This window comes from Brassica napus, chromosome C6, assembly GCF_020379485.1.
Source record: "Brassica napus cultivar Da-Ae chromosome C6, Da-Ae, whole genome shotgun sequence".
Taxonomy (NCBI): Eukaryota; Viridiplantae; Streptophyta; class Magnoliopsida; order Brassicales; family Brassicaceae; genus Brassica; species Brassica napus.
In genome coordinates, this window is record NC_063449.1 from 20,968,202 (window position 1) to 20,990,239 (window position 22,038).

Sequence of the window (22,038 nt, forward strand, 5' to 3'; positions counted from 1 at the left end):
TTTACTTGACTGTCTGAAAAAGAACTAAAACCCTGAAATAATTCTAAGTAAGGAAAAATTTGAAAACGGCCCAAGTCTGATCGAGGAAGTCGAGTCAGACTCGTACTGATGTTACGAAAAAATGGGTCGGGTCCTTTCAAGTGGTATCAGAGCGGAGTCGACTTCTAGGACAATCTAAGTATAGTGGGTTATTGGGGCAAACCATCCTTCCAAGCCTAACGTCTCGCGGTAAATTCTGTGTACCGAGTCCTGATCCCAAGTTAGTTTTGACTAACTTGCCTGTGATCTGTTTGCAGATGGCAAAAAGTAACCGTAACACAAGAAGGACTGTGAATGAGACCGCTGAGGGGTCTGCGAGCAACGTGGCCAGGAATGAAGCTGGTACGGAAGAGGCTCGGAATGCTGCTCAGAATGCAGCGAATTTGAACAATGCTGCAGCGGCTGGTGCTGCTGCTGGAGCAGCGGCTGGTGCTGCTGCTGGAGCTGCTGCTGCTCCGGTGGGATTGGAAGCCGTTTTGGCTATTTTGGCGCAAGTCTTGGCAAGATTGCCTGCTGCGGCGGCACCTCCAGTGGCTCCACCTGTTGTGGAGGAAGTGGAGAACGTGGTGCCGGAAAGAGAAGAGGCACACGTTGCTCGGAATCCGTCTTACCTCAAGGTTATGGACCACATGCAGAAATTGGGAACGAAGTTCTTTTCTGGTGGTTCCAAACCAAAGGAAGCAGATCAATGGATTGACAGGATAGGGCGGAACTTTAAGTCGATCCGTTGTCCTCTTGCTTACAAGAAGGACATTGCTGTCCACTACTTGGACGGTGATGCACACCTCTGGTGGCGAGGTGTAGCGGCTCGGATTGGTGCAGACCATTGCACATGGGCCAACTTTAAGACTGAATTCCGTGGGAAGTATTTTCCGCCGGAAGCATTTGACCAGCTCGAAGGAGCTTTCCTCAGACTGGAACAGGGAACTATGACTGTGAGGGAGTATGAAGCGGAATTCAACAGCCTCAAGAAGTATGCTGGGCGTGAGGCCGAGTCGGAAATCTCCTTGGTCCGCAAATTCATGCGCGGACTCAGGGTTGATCTCCGAACTCGTTGTAAAATCCGCAACTATGATACTGTGGCCGAGCTGGTGGAAAAGGCCGCAGAACAAGAAGCTGGAATCAGTGAGGAAGCCAAGGTGTTTGGCACAGTGGCGCATGTCCATCCTGGTAAGCATGCGGGAAAGAATCAAAAGCCGGTGAAGGCTGGCTCTTCCAGCAAGCCGAATGCAACAGGTCGCAGTGCGTGTTCGACTTGCGGGAAGATGCACTCTGGTGTCTGCCGTGCTGCTACGGGAGCTTGTCATCGTTGCGGAAGTATGGATCACAAGGTGCGTGATTGCCCTGAGGAAGATCTAAGGCTGAAGAGCCAGAACAAGGGTGCTGGGGAACGTGTGTGCTACAACTGCGGCGAAACGGGACACTACAAGAATCAGTGTCCGAAGGATGCACAATCTGCTGGGAAGCGTCCGAGTGATGGGCCTCAACCGGCCGCAAAGAGGCAGGCCATCATGCCGCGGGTGTACACAATCGGTGATGAGTCAATGGACCCAAGCACGTCTTGTCCGATCACTGGTGAGTCATCCTATCTCTCACCTTTGCCTTAAAATTTTCTGTGTGAAATTGCTTGCTTGTAGAGTAGGTCCTTAGTGTTCCGAGTGAATATGTAGGGACCTTAGTCATGGGTGGAGTGGCAACCCATGTTCTGTTTGATTCCGGTGCATCTCACTGCTTTGTGCAACCCGAGATGATTGGAATTGGGGAATTCCAGAAAGAACCAGAAGAAGAAGTAAGAGTGGTTTGGGCAGCTGGTGGTCAGATCATGTACACTTCAGGGAAAATCCGAAACGTCTCTGTGATGATCGGAGGAGTGAAAATGCCAGCCGACTTGGTCGTTTGTCCAGTGAAATCATACGATGTGATCCTTGGAATGGATTGGCTGAGCAAATACAAGGCACATCTTGATTGTCATCGTGGCCGAGTTCAGTTTGAGATAGGCAATGGGAAGCTTGTCTATCAAGGGGTCAGACCGACCAATGGGAGTCTGATCATTTCAGCACTTCAAGCAGAAAGAATGCTGGAAAGAGGATGTGAGGCTTATCTGGCTTCAATCACAACTGTGGAAGTCGGACCTGATACTGAGTTGGAAGGGATTCCGATTGTAAAGGAGTATGATGACGTGTTCGAATCCTTGGTAGGATTACCACCGGACCGTGCTGATCCTTTCACGATTGAGCTTGAGCCGGGCACAAAGCCAATCTCGAAAGCTCCATACCGGATGGCTCCGGCTGAATTGGCAGAACTTAAGAAACAGTTGGATGAACTGATGGAGAAAGGGTTTGTACGCCCAAGCAGTTCACCTTGGGGCGCACCAGTTCTGTTCGTGAAGAAGAAAGATGGTAGCTTCAGGCTATGCATTGACTACAGGGGAATTAACAGAGTCACAGTGAAGAACAAGTACCCTCTTCCAAGGATAGACGAGTTATTGGACCAACTCCGAGGTGCTACTTGTTTCTCCAAGATTGATTTAGCTTCGGGATACCATCAGATCCCGATTGCTGAAGAGGATGTCCGTAAGACAGCCTTCAGATCGAGATATGGCCACTATGAGTTTGTGGTCATGCCCTTCGGATTGACCAACGCCCCTGCAGCCTTTATGAAGATGATGAATAACGTTTTCAGAGATTACCTGGATGAATTCGTTATAGTCTTCATAGACGACATCTTGATTTACTCAAAGAATCAGGAAGAGCACAAGGACCATCTGAGAAAGGTTTTGGACAAGCTGCGGGAACATAAGTTGTTCGCCAAGCTCAGCAAATGCAGTTTTTGGCAAAGAGAAATTGGTTTCTTGGGTCATGTGGTCTCAGACAAGGGAGTGTCCGTGGATCAAGAGAAGATCAGGGCCATTGCGGACTGGCCCAGACCAAGGAACGCAACTGAGATCAGGAGTTTTCTCGGTCTGGCTGGATACTACCGTCGGTTTGTTAAGGGATTTGCCAGCATGGCTCAACCATTGACAAAGTTGACCGGGAAAGATGTTCAGTTTGTGTGGACAGAAGGCTGTGCTGTGAGTTTCAGCAAACTCAAGATGATGTTGACGACCACTCCAATATTGGCTCTTCCAATGGACAAGAGCCATACGTGGTGTACACAGATGCATCCAAAGTTGGACTTGGGTGCGTATTGATGCAGCAAGGAAAAGTGATCGCGTATGCTTCTAGACAGCTAAGGAAACACGAAGGGAACTACCCAACACACGACTTAGAGATGGCTGCTGTCGTGTTTGCCCTGAAGATATGGCGGTCATATCTCTATGGTGCTAAGGTCCAAGTCTTCACGGACCATAAGAGCTTGAAGTATATCTTTACTCAACCAGAGCTGAACCTTAGACAGAGGCGTTGGATGGAACTGGTTGCAGATTACGACTTGGATATTGCCTACCATCCGGGAAAGGCAAATCTGGTCGCGGATGCCCTGAGCCGGAAGAGAGTAGCTTCGGCTTCGGAGAGAGACATGGAGGAATTGGTTCACATGGTTGGAACCTTACGATTAGCTGCCTTGACTGACGAATTGGAACCGTTGGGTCTTGGTGCAGCGGATCAGGCGGACTTGTTGTCCCGAGTTCGCCTTGCACAGGAAAAGGATGAGGATCTGATCAAAGCTTCCGAGAACGAGAAGACAGAGTATCAGACTTCAAACAATGGGACGATTCTGGTTAATGGCCGAGTGTGCGTTCCTAACGACAAAGGATTGCGGGATGAAATCCTAAAGGAGGCACATCAGTCAAAGTTTTCGGTACATCCAGGAGCCAATAAGATGTATCGAGACTTGAAGAGATACTATCATTGGGTTGGAATGAAGCGTGATGTTGCAACTGAATGAATCCGAGTCTTGAAACTGAAGATGAAAGAGTCTCAGGACAGACAGAAGAGTTATGCAGACAGACGTAGAAAAGACCTTGAGTTCGAAGTAGGAGACATGGTATATCTCAAAACCGTCACCTACAAAGGAAAGGACCGATCCTCAAAGAATTTTAAGCTAAGTCCAAGATACATGGGACCGTACAAGATCCTGGAAAGGATTGGAAAGGTCGCCTACAAACTGAAACTGCCCTCATCGATGGCTCAGTTTCATAACGTGTTCCATGTATCTTTGCTGCGAAAATGCATAAGGAATCAAGACAATGTGGTTCCTGAACCACCATCTGACTTGAGAGAGAACCTTACTGTGGAGGGACGACCAGTCCGGATCATTGGTAGAAAAACCAAGCCTGAAGGCAGGAAGAATATCAAAATGATTCAAGTCGTTTGGGACTGCGATGGAGAGGAAGAAACGACTTGGTAGCCAGAGGCGAGAATGAAAGTTGAGTTTCCAAAGTGGTTTGACAAACTCACAGAAGATTCAGGAAGAAAGACTCGAGGACGAGTCTGAGCCAAGTGGGGGAGAACTTGTAGCGACCGTGTTCCGAAGATCGATGTTAGGATGATCTAAGGACTGACTGGCCGAACTGTGAGAACGTACTGAATGGATTGGATGATGCTAGAAAGAGCTGATCAGAGTTCGAAGGACTTTCCGTGGGTGGATGGGAGAACTTGGATCGGCGCTTGATTAGTAGCGACTGAGCGGAACCATGTACCCGATTAAAGCTAGGAACGGATCTGTTTTTGAGCCAAACAAAGCTCCATCAGTCGGTCTTACGCTCGGGTTCTTGGACAGGCCGTTCGGTTTGTTGAAACTCAGGATGTTCGGACAACTCGATGAAAATCCAGGCAAAGCGGAATGTTCGGACAGCTAAGGTCGGATCCGGACAAGTGTTGTTGGATTCGGACAAGACGGTTGAGCTGGTCGGCTAGACAGCGATTGTCGGAAATCAGACAAGTTAAGTCTGCTGGCTAAGCTGTGATGAGCTGATCTAGTAGTATCAGTCTGATTCGGACAAGGCGGTTAGAGTTGTCGACTGGATCAGACAGCTCTAGCTCGAGTTTTGTCTAAGTAAAACTGGCGGGAACAGTTAAAGTCCGAAAAGGGGAAAAAACTCGCGCTGGAACGCTTTGGAGCGCGGGGTGGCGGTTACGGATTAAGAGCCCCGAGTAAAATGAGCGGGGATGGTTAACTTGACAGTTTCTCGGGCCTAAACCGCCCAACTGCCCATTTTAATCGTCTCCTTTGCCTTATTTTGCCATTTCTGTACGGGGAAACAGAAGGGGAGAACCAGAGAGAAACTCAGAAAGAGAAAAGTCCGATTAAGAGAGAGTTTTCGATATTTGGCTGGATTGATCAAGACCGAGTCAAGAACGATCGTCTGTGGGGTGAATCCGACTGTCTGAACGTTCGAAGATCCGACGGAAACCGCTCAAAGAGGTGTCAGAACAGACCGAATCAAACAGAACAAACCGACTCTAAGAAAAGGTGAGTGCGTGACCGTAGCCTAACGTATTGAATCATAGTCTGATTGATAGGAATGTTCTGTGTACTGATTGCGTGTCTAATTCGAATTATCTGCTAAGTTCTGGCTTGGTCCAAACAGTCGGTTCCTTCCATCGACGCATCAGGATCAGATCATGCGCCTAGAGCCGTATTGGCCTGCTAGGGCTTGACTGAATCTGATGGCGCTTTGGCTTGGAACGATTGGGTCGGCTAAGTAACTGACTGATGATAAGCATGTCCGTTTATTGACTGATTGACTTGATTGTTTTACTTGGCTGAGTGGGACGGAATGACCGCTCTCACTAAGCATACTGTTTATGCCTCCTTGTTTGGATGCAGATCAGGACCAGACCCGAAAGGGTAAAGACATAGCTTGAACGCGAGACAAGGGCAGGGAGGAAGGATGGTGGGTTTGGGTAGATATAGGACGAGATTAACATGTAATAGCCTATAGCGAACTGACTTGTTAACTCGAACCTCAGATTATCTATTCAAATCGTATTATGCTTTACTTGACTGTCTGAAAAAGAACTAAAACCCTGAAATAATTCTAAGTAAGGAAAAATTTGAAAACGGCCCAAGTCTGATAGAGGAAGTCGAGTCAGACTCGTACTGATGTTACGAAAAAATGGGTCGGGTCCTTTCACGGATCCCCGCGCTAGCGCGGGGTTGTTGAGTTGGGTATTTTTTTTACCATTTGTTGCGACAATTAGACTACTTGGATCGAATGCAAACTTTTTTGATAACTTTTTGTCATAATTGCATGAATCATATCGTCTGAAACGATGATATATTGTTAGGCCGTAAAAGATTTTAAATTTAACATAAGTTTAAGATAAATGCATAGTTTAAATGGGCTTGGAGTTATAAAATCGGGCCATATATGTTCCTTTTCTCGGTGGTGAGGGAAATCGAATAACTGTTTATCTTTGACCAGAAAAATAGATGTTTCTTTTTCGAGCTTTTTAGTTGTCCGCTGTGAATTTGAAATAAAGGCGCCGTTCCTGTTGTAGAATTATTTTTGTTTTTTAGTAAAGAATCAATACATGAAGGTGTTTTCTATTGTAATTAAATGTTTATCTTGTTGCCTGGTATTGACGCAGATTAGGAATTGTTGGCGAAAGTCTCATCGTCTTCAATTAAACCTGCAAAAGTGAGTTTTGTAAAGGAGAGTGTTTTTTGTCTTAATTTCGTTGAGGAGAAGAGAAGGAGAGATGGTGTATGCAGTCGTATATACTAAAAACCATGCATGTTCTTGCTATAATAAAGCTTATGGTTATTGTTTGTGCAGTGTATTCATATAGACCATGATAATGTGAAGACAGTTCAAGTTTAAACCTAGGAGACACCTTAATACTAAACGGACAAAGCCCACCTTATGTGCAGCTTGCTGCATGATTATGCAAATAAAAAAACAACTGATTCTTCATTTTAAGAAACATTTGGTGCCCAAAGTGGAGTGATGGTAGCTCAAGTTGAAGAATAAAGTGGAGTAAAACACTGGAACTTGAATATCCCACCAATAAAAATCTACAGCCCTAAATCCCTCATGAGTCTTCCAATATGAGAGCTGTCTTGGTGCTGGCATCCCCGCTTACATAAGTCGCACATACTCGGGACTTCAGAGATGAAGTGGTGTTAACATAACTTTCTTTGAAGGTGGTTGAGGGACTCGTACATAAGTTGATTATGCACCAATGAGTCAAAATTGTATTTATTAATATGAGAAAAACACTATACCATGATCTATAACCATTGTTTTCAAGATGAAGAAGAATCTTTCTAAATCACTTACAATAGTTAGGCATATATTTATATGTGCCCAAATTCAAACATCTTACAGAGATGTGTGTGTGTGTGTATGTGCCCATAAGAAAGATATACATATATACTATTCTGGAGCAAATATGTTTAAGAGAAGTGTCCAGCTGTTACTCTAGAGTCTGGATTTCCCTTGCGCAATTGATTCTAAATCTTTCCCACATAGTGCCTGCAATGAATCAATATCATCCGCACTATTGTTAATCCCCAAAGTTAAGTAAGAAAATTAGAACTTTATTTATACATGTTCATTATTAAAATGTATTAGTACCTTTGGTTCCTCTCCAAAAGATCAACCCTAGCCTTAAGCTTGCTATATTCCATTGACCTATTCGTTTGTGTATACACAATTAATTCTCAGTTTGTAAGACAGTTTGGTATTAAGATATAAACATACTTTGTGGGAATATGGAGCCTTTACCTGTTTCTCGGCGTATGATTGCCTCTCGCAGCGTTTTAGAAACATGGAAAACAGTCTTTTATCTGATTCATCTTGTTCATGTAAACATAAACCTTTTTTAATGGAGATCATTTATAAAAATAACAAAGCAGTACGCAATATAGAGAAGAATATATAAGAACCACACCGTAAACTAAACAAAAAGTTTTAATTTCTAGATGCAAAAAGTCACCAGCAACCTGGAAAAAAAAATCAAACTGGAGTACATAAATGATCGAGCAAAGCTATAAGAATCTGTTTGAATGTCCAACCTAAACTAAACCAAAAGAGTAACTTTTATAACGTATTGAACTGAAAGATACAATCAGACCATATCAAAAGGTTTCAACTATCTCTAGATTGTGGTGAAGGGAAGAGCTCAAAATTGAAGAGTAAGTAAAGAATAATGATATACCAAGCAGGAGAGAGAAAGGATGGTTCCACGATTTCTAAGCTTTGAATAGTCTCTAGCTCCGCAAGAGGATTCGTAGAAGAAGGAAAATAACATCTCAAAGGCTCTGTCGCAGGAGGAAGAAAATCCTCTTCTTTGGTCACCATTTGATACCTCAAACAAAGATCTTTGAGAGGAAAAGATTATAAAAGAATCACAAAAATAATGTTCATGGACTTGTAAGAAAGTGAAACTAAAGCAACTCCAACGTGAATAAAGATATATTTTTTTCTCTATTCATTCTTTGGTTTTACACATAGAAAATAATCAGGCTTTCACCAACTTGGAAGGTCACCAACAGATTCCTCGAGTGACCCAATAAATATAATTATTATCTAATTGTACAGTTTCAAGAACACGTTATTCTCCAAAGAGATTTGAATGAGAGAAGCACTAAAGATTAAACTTGTCATATATTTAAAAAAGAAGACAAAGATGATCAAAAGGTTTGTTTCTTCTAACTTTCTTACGCCTCAGCTTCAGCAACTTTCTCTGTCTCTCTCGCTCTTCTTCTTCTGCGATCAGCTTTGCTTCCATTTCATCTTCCTCCCTTGCGATTCTCACACTGCATTTATCAAATAAAACACAAACCGTTGAGCAATATATATAAGAAGAAACAAATGATTGAAACTCATGATCAAGATATTGATGTTACCTTCGTCTCTCTTCCTTCATGATATCGTCAAAGCAGGCTTCCAGGTCTCAGTTATCATAGCCATGTCCAACATAACGATCAGTACTGACATTAAAACAATACAAAACTCATAAGTTCAGGAGAAAAAAACTAAAGAAAATGTAATGGGTGTGAGCGTAGGAGAAAAGTTAGAAGCAGTGCTTGAACATTTGTCTAATCATGCGCAATGCTTTAGCATCCTTTGACATTGTTGCAGGCTTCTTCTTCTTCAGTGGCCTCCAATCATCTACATCAGGTTGTGGAGGTCTATTGGGCGCTGTTTACTCATCATCTGCGAAAGTTAGTTCATAGATTAGTGTCTTTGCTAGTTTTTTTGTTCTTGTCTAAAAAAGGAGATGAGAGAAAAAATCATGATACCTGGTGTTTTGAGGTAGACGTTGATTGTTTCGGGATCATTCGGGATGGAATTCATCAAATGGTTAACGCAGATCACCAACTCGATAGATCTCTTTGGGCTTCGTAGGAAGGAAAATGCAGAAAAAATCAATCATACCTGTTCGTCGAGGATGAGCAGCTCCCTCTCCAATTGAAGATAGAAGATAAATTGAGAGCGTCTGTGAAGATCCATCCGGCTATCAACCTTCTCCAATTTATAGGGGTTGAAGTGAATTTTTCGGTTTCATTGTATCAGAAGGGAGAAGGAGAGTTTAAGATCGTAAATGGCTTTAATGAAAAAAAAACATTTATTGTAAAATTTAAGAGAAAAGAATTACTAATAGATATGAAAAGAGTTAGAAGGTAAAGAGTTGATTAAGACTCGTTTTTTCACAGGATTAGGAAAAGCAGCAGGGCTGGTGAGATTGAAGGGTCGAAGAAGAAGAAACCTCTGAAAACTTAATCGTTACTCGTTTAACGAATACAAAACGGCACACTTTCCTCGGCAAAAACATAAAACGTCAGACCTTTTTTCCAAAATAGGCCATATAACTAAACATTGGCCAAATGGCCTTACACCCGACTTGGACTTTTTATGGAACTTAAACCGAAATCATACGTGTACAGAGTAAACTCTCCTGTCATAAATATATATTAGTTTCGGCCATCAATGTATAAAATATCATTTACTTTAGTGGTATAAATGGTGGTGTTTATATCTCAATAACCCGGGTTCGAGCCACAGTCTTGATATTTTTTCACACTTTTTAAAAGTGGAACCCACATACCGCTGACGTGTCGCCTCAGGAATGATGCAACTACCTCATTATATTATAGATTGTAGCGGATCAAAACTCTAATTGATTTTTCCAACGTTAATTAAATATTCATGTTAGAAAAAAAAAAAAAAAAACCAAACCAAAAGAGAAAAAAAAAAAGTAAACAAAGAAAAAGAGAAGACAAAACAAAATAGTATTCAAAAAATTTCATTAAATACTCCTTGACCATCGGGTGCCGGGGAAGTCTTCTCATGACTATCCTTTATTTATTTCATTTGTTCCACCGAGCTGTGGACTTTCTCTCACTCTTAAAAACTCAAACTCTCTACTTCTGATTCCTAATTCTGCTAAAAGTTGCAAAGAAATGACATCTCAGTTGCTTTTGCCACCAAACCCATTCACCAGACCAGTCTCGGCTAAAGTTTTCCTTACAGGTACATATAACTTTAATATGAACTCGTTTGTGAATAAAGAAAGAAATGGCATCTCAATTGCTTAAGCTCTTTATATGTTTTATTGTATGATGGAATCGAATAATATTATTCACAAGAACAGAGCTCTAGATTTATACAGAGGAGATCGTACAAACTAGGTAAGTGTATATGCAGGAATTAAGAGGTAATATATGCAGCATAATTACAGGAGTGTGCATCAGGACTTTCCATAGTCCCATACGCCCCCTCAAGACGGACGGGGAGTAGCAAGTCCGATCTTGACACACAATGTCTGGAACCGTGGTCGTGAGAGAGGCTTTGTTAAGGCATCCGCAAGTTGATCACTGGAGTGTATATGAGAGACACGGATGTTTCCAGCTTGCACATGGTTGCGAACGAAGTGGTAATCAAGGGCAAGGTGTTTCATGCGGGAGTGAAACATGGGATTAGCGCAGAGATATGTAGCTCCCTTGTTGTCACAATTGATGGCTGGTGCTGTAGTGGTTTTGATGCCAAGTTCTGTAAGCAGTGATTTGATCCATGTAACTTCAGCTGTGGTGTTGGCTACGGAACGGTATTCAGCTTCGGTCGATGAGCGAGCAACGCCAGATTGCTTCTTGGAGGACCAAGCGATAGGATGGCTGCCATAATAGACTAAGTATGCTCCAGTGGACATGTAGTCGTCTTTGTCGCCCGCCCAATCAGCGTCGGTGAAGGCATGGAGAGATGGTGTGTTCTGCGTGGAGAAGAAGAGACCATTCGTATGTGTACCAACAAGATATCGCAGGATACGCTTCACGGCTGTCCAATGATCAGTAGTGGGTCGGTGCATGTATTGCGAGAGTTTGTTGACGGCATAGGATATATCACGGCGAGTGAGTGAGAGGTACTGCAAGCTACCAACAGTGGCTCGGTATTCTGTTGGATCGGGTAGAGGAGTGCCAGTGTGGAGTGTGAGCGGAGTGGTTGCACACATGGGTGTTGTCGCCGGTGTTGCTGTTGTCATCTTGGTTTTATGAAGAATATCTGCAATGTAACGATGTTGATTTAGTGATAAACCATGTTTTATTCTTGAAACTTCAATACCAAGAAAATAAAAGAAAAACCCAAATCCTTTAATGAAAGCCGAGTGGAAAGTGATTGAATGACGGTGTTGACGACGGTATTATTGTTGCCGGTGATGATGATATCGTCGACATAAACCAACAGATAGATGAGGGTGCCAGTCTTGTTGTAGATAAATAAGCTTGCATCAGCAAGTGAGTTTGTAAACCCGGAATGAAGAAGGAATGTACGAAGCTCTTTATACCAAGCTCGGGGAGCTTGTTTCAGACCGTAAATTGCCTTGTGAAGTTTGCAGACAGCAAGGGGTTGCGTCTTGTCTTTAAAACCCGGTGGCTGTGACATGAACACTTCTTCATCAAGCTGGCCTTGAAGGAAGGCATTGTTGACATCTAATTGTCGTAGCTGCCAGTTGTGAGAGACAGAGACACTCAGCACCAATCGAATAGTTGCAGGTTTGATCACAGGGCTAAAGGTTTCTTGGAAGTCGACACCAGGTCTTTGATGGAAGCCTTTAGCAACCAGGTGCGCTTTGAATCTGTCTATGGAGCCATCAGGATGTCGTTTGATGGTGAAAACCCATTTGCAGCCAACTATATTCGCTGCAACAGAGGCATCAATGAGATCCCATGTTCTGTTTCGAGCCAGTGCTTCCAGTTCTTCATACATGGCTTGACGCCAACGAGGATCGTTGAGAGCTTCAGCTACACTTGTTGGAATTGTCTCAGAGAGTGGAACCACAGTAGCCGTGAGATTAAGATTTTGAACTGGTTTGCGGTTGCGATTGCTTGCACGCCTTGGTTGAGCAGGTTGAGCTGCAGTTTGTGGCGTAGGTGATTGGTGTGCACCAGTCGGTTCCGGTGTAGCATCAGGTATAGCAGGAACGACTGGTGGAGCTGATGTAGTAGCCGTAGCAGGTGCAGTAGAAGACGTTGTATGTTGTTGATCAGGCGGTAATGGTGCTGTTGGTATGGGAACCTCTGAAGGCAGAGACTGATTTGTAGCAGGTGAAGAATGAGCATTGTTGGAGTGCAGAGATGTGACTGTAACAGAATCTGCAGGAGTTTGTAAAACCTCATCAACAGAAGAAACGTTAGACGTTAGTGGTACTGGCATAGAAAATGGAAACACATATTCATGGAAAACAACATGTCGTGATGTGTAAATCCTTGAAGTTGTACGATCTAAGCAAAAATATGCACTTTGGGTTGGTGAGTAACCAAGAAATACACAAGGCGTTGACCTTGGATCTAATTTGTGCTTAGCATACGGCTTAAGCCATGGGAAACACAAACAACCAAATACTTTTAATTTTTGAAAATTCGGTGAAGTTCCAAAGAGACATTCATGCGGTGTCTTTAGAGACAAAACCGGAGTTGGCATGCGGTTGATCAAGTACACAGCCGTAGAAAGAGCATATGTCCAGTAGGACTTAGGCATCGAGGCATGACTCAAGAGAGCAAGACCAGTTTCTACGATATGACGATGTCGTCGTTCTGCTATGCCATTATGCTCAGGCGTGTGTGGCGGAGTGGTGAAATGAGATATACCGTGACTAGATAGGAACTTTGCTAGTGCGATATACTCACCACCATTGTCCGTATACAGTGTTCGCAGCTTTGATTGAAATTGGTTTTCAACCAACGCTTTAAACTTAACAAAGACTTCATGAACATGAGACTTTTGTTTTAATGGATATAACCATGCATATCTCGTAAAATGATCAACAAACAAAATTTAGTACTTAAAACCATCGATTGAAGGAACTGGTGAGGTCCAAACATCCGAGAAAACAACATGAAGAGGATGAGTGGAGACTAGAGTCGAATTTTGAAAAGGTAACTTATGCATTTTATTGATAGAACAAGCATTACAAGGCTTGTCAAAAATAGCTTTAGAAGATAAAGGTAAATCAAATCGAGAAAGAATAGTTTTTAAAATAGGTAAAGCAGGATGGCCCAAGCGAGAATGCCAATCCGAAATCGATGTCTTAATAGCAGAAGCAAAAGCAAGTGAAGGAGGTGTAGTAGTCGAAAGTTTTGGCCACTCATAGGTTCCATTCTTAGGCTTGCCTTCCAAACGAAGATTCCCCGTGTTCAGATCCCTGACCTGGAAGTAAGTGGCAGTGAATGTAACAGAAACACCATTAATATAACACAACTGGAAAATAGAGAGTAAATTTTTGTCTAGAGATGGAACATAAAGAACATTATCAAGAAAGAAGGGACGAGTAAAAGAGGGTGTAGATAAGGAACCAGTATGAGTGATTTGTAAACTGGAGCCATCACCAAGCAAGACATCATCGCCTCCAGTGTATGGTGAGTGAAGAGACAGGTTCGCAAGGTCTGATGTCATATGGTGAGAGGCGCCAGAATCAAGGAGCCAAGTAGAGGAGTCTGAGGCAGGTAGCATTGCATGATTCGCTTGTGGTCTCCATGACAGTGTGGGAATGGTTGCCACGGTCTGGTGTTGTTCGTTGATGGCCATGGCTGAGCAGAGGCAGAGGCAGAGCCACGAACGATACGGAACTCTGGACAATTCTTAGCACTATGTCCTTGGATCCCACTTGGCAGCGACCAAGGTAGGGTCGTGTGTTACGGTTGTTGTTGAACTGAGGTGAAGCCGTGTAGTTGCTGCGTGAGTTATTGTTGTTGGATTTCCAGTTTTGACGTGGGCGAGTATCAGTTGCGTTAGCAGTAATAGGACCAGTTGGAGGAGCTTCAGAACAGAGGATCATCGCCTCCCGATTGAGCAGACGTTCATGGAGCTCAGCAAAGGAGATCGGATTGTCATGGCCATTTATAGCATCGATCTCTGGCTTGTAGTCTTCACTCAGACCTGCAAGGATCTGTTCAGTGAGATCTTCTGGATCCAGAGGCTTTCCTAGTAAACCAAGTTCATCGGCTTTTGATTTGATGATACGGAGATACTCGCTTATGGTTTTGGTTCCCTTGGCAGTCGTCTTGATCTGGAACTTAAGTTGTCGTATGTGACCCCTTGTTGGATTTCCATAAGTCGACGCAAGAATATTCCAGACATCAGCCGTTGTCATGGCGCTGGACACGACAGGCTGAACCGGAAGTGAGATAGCACCGATGATAGTGCTGTAGAGAAGTCGATCCTGACGTCGCCATGGAGCGTAGTCTGGATTGGGAGAGGCAGTGCCATCAACTACGATCGTAGCTAGGGGAGCAGGTGCATCAAGGAAGTGATGAAGCTCGTGGCCTTCAAGAAGAGCCCGGATCTGTCTGCTCCACATGATGAAATTGAGATGGGTGAGTTTGGTATGTTCGACATGTTGATCGAGATCAACGTTGTCGAAGGATTTTCAGCATTGTAGAAAGTGGTTGTCGCAGCAGAGGATTGTTGATTATCAGACGTGATGAATCAGAATAGAGTTGAGTGAATAAGAAAGAGAAGGAGAAGCGGAAGAGAGAATAAGAAAAAAATTAGGGTTTTGATCGTTAACGCTCTGATACCATATTGTATGATGGAATCGAATAATATTATTCACAAGAACAGAGCTCTAGATTTATACAGAGGAGATCGTACAAACTAGGTAAGTGTATATGCAAGAATTAAGAGGTAATATATGCAGCGTAATTACAGGAGTGTGCATCAGGACTTTCCATAGTCCCATATGTTTTTGGTTCTTGATTAATTGTTGTTGAAGCTCCAGCTTCATAGTTAAGTGCTTGATGTCTTGAGGTCGAACTTGATTTGATTAGATGATGACTTAACTCTGAAAAGAAAGTCAAACCAAGCAACAAGAGTTTCAAATGGATTTAGCTTAAGAGCAAAAGCAGCTTTAAGATCTAATCATAGCTCATCTGTTGAGATTCCAAATCAATGGTACAATCTTACTGCCGATCTTTCTGTTAAGCCTCCACCACCCTTGCATCCCAAGACTTTGGAACCAATCAAACCCGAAGATTTATCTCATCTTTTCCCTAATGAGTTAATCAAACAAGAAGCAACGTTAGAGAGGTTTATCGACATCCCTGAAGAAGTTCTTGAAATCTATAAGCTCTGGCGTCCAACTCCTCTAATCAGGTTCTTGATTTATTTTTTTTTCTTCAATTCGTTTTATTATGTTGATGATATGCACTTGAAAGTGATAAATGAATACATTAGAATAGTATAAGGATGCAAAGAAATGCAGAGGATTGTTCCTCTTCTTTATAATCCCGAGTCTTGCTTTGAGTTTAGAGCAAAGAGATTGGAGAAGCTTCTTCAGACACCTGCAAGGATTTACTTCAAGTATGAAGGTAGTAGCCCAGCTGGTTCACACAAACCTAACACAGCGGTTCCTCAGGCTTATTACAATGCGAAAGAAGGTGTCAAGAACGTTGTGACTGAAACCGGCGCTGGCCAATGGGGCAGTTCTTTAGCCTTTGCCTCTAGTCTATTTGGACTTGACTGCGAAGTAAATACAAAGATTTTGCAGCTATGTCTTGCCTTCTTAAGTTCAATCAGTTTTGTAAAGTGTTTGTTTCTTTTATGCTATATAGGTGTGGCAAGTGGCCAATTCATACCATCAAAAGCCATACCGCCGGTTAATGATGCAAACGTGGGGAGCAAAGGTTCATCCATCTCCGTCTGATCTCACTGAGGCGGGTAGAAAAATCCTTGAATCCGACCCATCAAGCCCGGGAAGTTTAGGCATTGCGATCTCAGAAGCTGTTGAGGTTGCAGCTAGAAACGAGGATACAAAGTACTGTTTAGGAAGTGTACTGAACCATGTGTTGTTACACCAGACGGTTATTGGAGAAGAATGCATAAAGCAGATGGAAGATTTTGGTGAAACGCCTGATGTGATCATAGGATGTACCGGTGGAGGTTCAAATTTTGCTGGTTTGAGTTTTCCTTTTATCCGGGAGAAAATCAAAGGCAATATCAGCCCTGTTATAAGAGCTGTTGAGCCATCTGCTTGTCCTTCCTTGACCAAAGGAGTTTATGCTTATGATTTTGGAGATACAGCTGGACTGACTCCTTTGATGAAGATGCATACTTTAGGACATGACTTCATTCCTGATCCTATCCATGCCGGTAATAAATTAAAATTTTAAACCCATGATCTTGAATACACTAACCCTAAGGCTTCTCCAGCTCTTTGCTGCTTCATTTCTTTGTTTCTTGATTATTGATTCTTGTTTTCTTATCCGCTTTTCCTTTCTCCATGCAAGTAATAAGCTGTTTAAGCCTCATGCTCTTCTTGTTTTTCTTGATTCTTGATTTCCATTGTTTTGTTGTTTTGATAGGTGGATTACGGTATCATGGGATGGCACCCTTGATCTCACATGTTTATGAACAAGGTTTCATGGAAGCAATCTCAATTCCTCAAATCGAATGTTTCCAAGGTGACACAATATCTCAACTCTCAATTCCGAAAATTAATATTTTGTTAATTTTACTCCCTTCTATATTTGCATTTGACTGTAGTTCCCACTTCCTGATCTAATTTTCTTTGCAGGTGCCATTGAGTTTGCAAGAGCGGAAGGGATAATACCAGCGCCGGAACCAACTCACGCCATTGCAGCAACCATAAGAGAAGCTCTCCGATGCAAAGAAACAGGAGAAGCAAAAGTGATACTAATGGCGATGTGTGGTCATGGCCACTTTGACCTTTCCTCTTATGACAAGTATCTAAAAGGCGAATTGGTGGATTTATCATTCAGTGAAGACAAGATACGAGAGTCTTTGTCCAAGGTTCCTCATGTTGTTTAGCTCCAAATCCCCATATTTTGAACCAGGCATGTGAAATAAGGTAGAGCATCTTTATCAAAAAAAAAAAGGAATAAGTTAGGGCATTCCCATGGCTTTTGAATAAAGAGTGAGAGAGTGGTAGCGACTTCAAAAATGGACACAATGTCTCACAGATCATTTAAAGACAGTTTCAATAATACCGTATTTAGTTTTCTGTTCCAAAATATTACCAATTGTTTTTGGAAATGCATAGTACGGAATTAATTTTAGTTTTTTGTGAACATTTTCATTCATTGATCAAGAAAATTAATACAATGGCCTTTAGTTGAGCAAGGTTATTACATATCCTTGATTAATTAACCTAGATTTCTTAGCTAATTGATCAACCTGATGCACAAGCATTCTAGGAACATAGTTAAAAGATGGCCTTCGAACAAGTCGCTACATTCATTAGCCTTTATCAACTCCAAACTCTTTTTTTCTATAGGTTAAAAGAAAAAAGCACTGAGCTTGGATAAGTGAACTATATCTTGGACCATTATCGTTGGTTGATTGAAGTGGAAGCCATGCTGTCCAATTATAGATGATGGTTCCAAACTCTTAAATAGTTGCATAAAATCTACTAGAATCATGTCATCTGCTAGAAGCGTTTAGTCAACCTGCCTCCAACCGGTTTAATGCTCTCCCCTCTTTACCCGTGGGTACTCTGGTACCTACGGAAAGCAAGAAACAGGCTGGTATTTGAGAATTTCACAGTGAAAGAGCATAAGGTGGTACCCTCTGCTTTACTAGAAGCCCGGAGGTTGCAAGCGGCTCAATCTTTGAAGATGCAGAAAACCAGCCCACCTGCGAGAGCCCACATACACTATAACTCAACTATCTCTGGTATGGAATGTTTTTTGGATGCTTCGTGGCAGGTCTCAACGCGCTACGGAGGAATGGGTTGGGTCTTTAAGAATCCCTCAAATGGATGGTCGCTGACCAACTCTTCAAACCGCTCTCATGTGGCTTCTGCTCTTTTGTTGGATGCTCTCGCAGTCAAAGCTGCACTTTGTGAAGCAGTAGCATTGTAGCAAGGAACTTCAAAACGCTGAGTTATTTGAAATGCAACTCAATATTTTTTAAAAAATTATAACAAAATATTTAAAAAATATTTTTAGAATTTGTTTGAAAAATATGAAAATTACATTTTAAATTAAAATTATCCTAAAATATGATAAGTTTTGACGTAAACGAAAACTCAAACTATGTCAAAAATAATTATATTAAATGATAATAAAATTGATTATTTTTTAAAAAATACATTTACAAAAATATTGTTTGAAAGAAAATTCGTTTCTCTTTCAAATATAAAATGAAAATATTATAATTAAATAATAAAAAATAAAAATAAAAACCATAAATTTAGCAAATGACAACTGAGTTATATTATGCTAAAATTTGTTTGCTAACAATTTATCAAATGACAAATGAGTTATGAGCAAATAATACCGTATAATTTTTAAAAACATAGTCATTCTTAAATATTTTTTGAATAAATAATTATTTTTAAATTTAATCAACTGAAAATAATATATGTACAATTGTGTGAGTCAAATTCTAGTTTTATTGATGCATGTTATATATTAGTGCTGCATGTTTTAGATAACATTTTAATGATGCACGTTTTTAAAAATCTCCATTATTAAAATTATGCACGTAAGGATAACCAATGAGTTTTTTTGGTTGATTAAATGACATTATGCCCAAATTTATTTAAGGTTATTTCATTAAGGTAACTGAAAAAGACAAACAATAAAATAGGAAGTTTAAATTCATTTAAGCATATTTCATTAATGTAACTGAAAAGACAAGTAATAAATTAAACATTTTTATTCGTTTTAGGATATTTCATAAATGCAACTGAAAAATACAAGTAAAAAAAAGGAATTTAATTAATGAAGTAAAAACATTTTCAAATGGGTACTTCTCTTTTAATAATATAGATGATACTGCTGAACTTCCTTGGATCTGAATTTGTTGGTGCTACTCCTGAACTTCCTTGGATTAAAATGGCACCTTCTTGAATAATTTGTAGCTTACTTAAGCATATTTTATAACAGAATTTACGTTCGGTTTAGAAAGTAAAACATTTATAGAGCACTCTCGTGGGAACCGAAATTCGCACTGTCATTTTCAATTAATAGAGGAAAGCAAAGAATCCTTTATTTTCCTTGACGTTCCTGAAATCTGCTAAACCAACGCCAAGTGATAAAAACAGACGAAGTAAAATAAATTGAAATAAAGAGCAAAGTATAAATGATCTTATTCCAAATCCGCATATGAGCGTTACAACAGGTAAAAAAAGCTTCGGCCGCAAGAGCTGCCAGCGTATTTTATAGTTCTAATCACCTAAGACTTTAAGACCTAGTTGAGTCGTAAATGGAAAACTGCATAAATTGGTCCAAGAGCTAAGTTTGATGTGAATTTTTTTGTCTCACGTGCTCCTCGCCTTGGCTCTTTTTATATATGCCTTCAAGGTCGTCCGACCTTTCTTTTTTGCCCCTGATTCGAGTATATCCTTTTACGAAATTTTTCCTTATCACCTCAATCTTCATGTTTATCTTGTAAGTTTTACATTTATCTTCTTTTCCATTTATCTTCCATAAAAATTGAGTAAACTGTAATTATTTGTTGGAAATATTCTCAATTTAATCCTAAGTGGGTTTTTATCGCGTTTTAGAGCTCATGGGAGGGGAGCTATGACAGCGATGAGAGCCACTCTATGAGGGGGATTAGAGATTGTGCAAACATGTTATGTATATCTAAGAACAATTTTTAAATTTAAAACTTGATGTTTTATTAAGATGAAGAAAAGAAAACTTAGAATAAATAGTTCTTTAGCAAGAATATCTTATTATATAAAGTTTGGTTCTTCAAAGTTGCTAATTAACATAATCGTGACACTTGGCAATTATATATTTTAATATTGTGACAAGTGTTAATCTATCTCATAATTAAAAAAAATATACTAAAATATTAGCAAAAATGAATTTTATTAAAAAGTAAATATAAATATTATTTAATAGTAATTTTCCTTTTTAATAGTAATTTTCATTTTTTAAATCCTAACCAAAATATTATTTTATAATAATTTTCTTTCTAATATTGTGACATGTGTTTAAATATATAATGATTAAAAATATATATAATAAGATAATAAAAATGAATTTTGTAAAAAATACATTTAAAAATTATTTAATAGTAAAAACAAAATTTTAAAAATATTTAGTAGTATTATTTTTAGAAATTTTCCTTTTTCAAAATCCCAAAAAAAATAGATTTGAAAACAATTGATTTAATATAATTTTACTTTTCTAAAAATTTAATGAAATAAAATCATAAAAGATTATATTGATCTTGATTCTTCAAAATTGTTAATTAATATGAAAGTGACACATGTCAGTTATCTATTTAAAAAATGTAATATGTGTTAAACTATCTCATAATCAAAAATATATATACTAAAATAAGAAAAATGATTTTTCTTAAAAATTAATTATGAATATTATTTAATAGTCTTATTATTATTATTATTAATATTATTTATAAAAAGTTTGCTTCCTCAAAGTTGGTAATTAACATGATTGTCACAATGTCAATTATATATTTGAAAATGTGATATGTGTTAAAGTATATCATAATCAAAAATATATATATATACTAAAATAATAAAAAAGATTTTTCTTAAAAATTAATTTTAAATATTATTTAATAGTCTTATTATTATTATTATTTATTATAATGTGTGTTTTAAAAGATACTAAAAATAGAGAATTATAAAAGATAAATATTATCTTTTAAGATAAAATGTTAAACAAAAACGAATTGTAAAATCCTACAATACAATAAATTATTTAATAAAAACATGAAGAAAAACTAACCTTTAAATAAATAATATTACTTTTCTTAAAGCCTAATTAAAATAAAATTGTAAAAGTATTCTTATTATTTTATTATAAGTAACTAACTTTTTTTAATAGATAACTAGATCTCGACCCGCGCAACCGCTTGAGTTTTTGTTTTCATTTATTTTTATATAAATATTGTGTTTTTAATTCTAAATTGGTATATGTTATAATATATATGTGTCTATCAATTTTTAAAACATAATAAGTTTACTCTATATTTTTTTCATTGAATAGATTGTTTCAAACTTTCACATGTATTTGTATTTTCTTCTCAGAGTCGGCTCTAACCCATAGCAACATGGGCAATTGCCATGGGTCCATAGGTCCAAAAAAAAAATTATGTTATTTTACTAATTTAAAAAGTCTATTTTTGTTTGTTAAATATCAATTAGTTGGTGAAATTATAATAAAAATGTGTATGATTAACTAAATATAAATTAAATACAATAAGAACAAAAAATTAACTTACACCATTCTCAATTTTTCTATTAACAAAATCTAATTTATACACAAAAACTCATTTTTAATTTTTTTCTTTGAATACCACAATTTTTTATTTAGTTCATGGAAATGGAATAAATAAAAGTTGAGAAAAAACTTATAAAAAAGCCTTTAGGTCATTAAATTTTTTAAGATGGCACTGCTTCTTATATATATATATATTCGGATTATTATTTTATCATTAAAATCGTAACTATATATATAAAGATTAGTAAAATATTGGTTTATTGTCATATTCAAAGATATTATAACATTTCACAAATTTAGAAAGTTTTTTTAAAAAAATTAAAATTTTCGCTTCATAGATTTATATTATCGATTAAATAATAAACATTTAGTTTTTGTTTAATTTTTCAA

At 39.2% G+C, this 22,038-nt stretch overlaps 1 protein-coding gene, 1 non-coding gene and 1 pseudogene across 2 annotated transcripts; 2 read left to right on the top strand and 1 right to left on the bottom strand.

Moving 5' to 3' along the window:
- The first annotated feature begins 296 nt into the window (after nt 1–296).
- LOC106373861 lies at nt 297–9,132 on the top strand (annotated as a pseudogene).
- Nucleotides 9,133–10,239: 1,107 nt separating this feature from the next.
- On the top strand, nt 10,240–17,454 carry LOC106376988 (tryptophan synthase beta chain 2-like). The gene is made up of 6 exons (XM_013817133.3): nt 10,240–10,462; nt 15,253–15,577; nt 15,734–15,950; nt 16,036–16,573; nt 16,786–16,884; nt 16,998–17,454. The coding sequence occupies exons 1-6, from the start codon at nt 10,393–10,395 to the stop codon at nt 17,249–17,251; spliced, it is 1,503 nt and encodes a 500-aa protein (XP_013672587.1). The 5' UTR covers nt 10,240–10,392; the 3' UTR covers nt 17,252–17,454.
- On the bottom strand, nt 14,266–14,402 carry LOC125589482. The gene has a single exon (XR_007325669.1). It is a non-coding gene; the product is annotated as a small nucleolar RNA Z247 (small nucleolar RNA).
- Nucleotides 17,455–22,038: the final 4,584 nt, after the last annotated feature.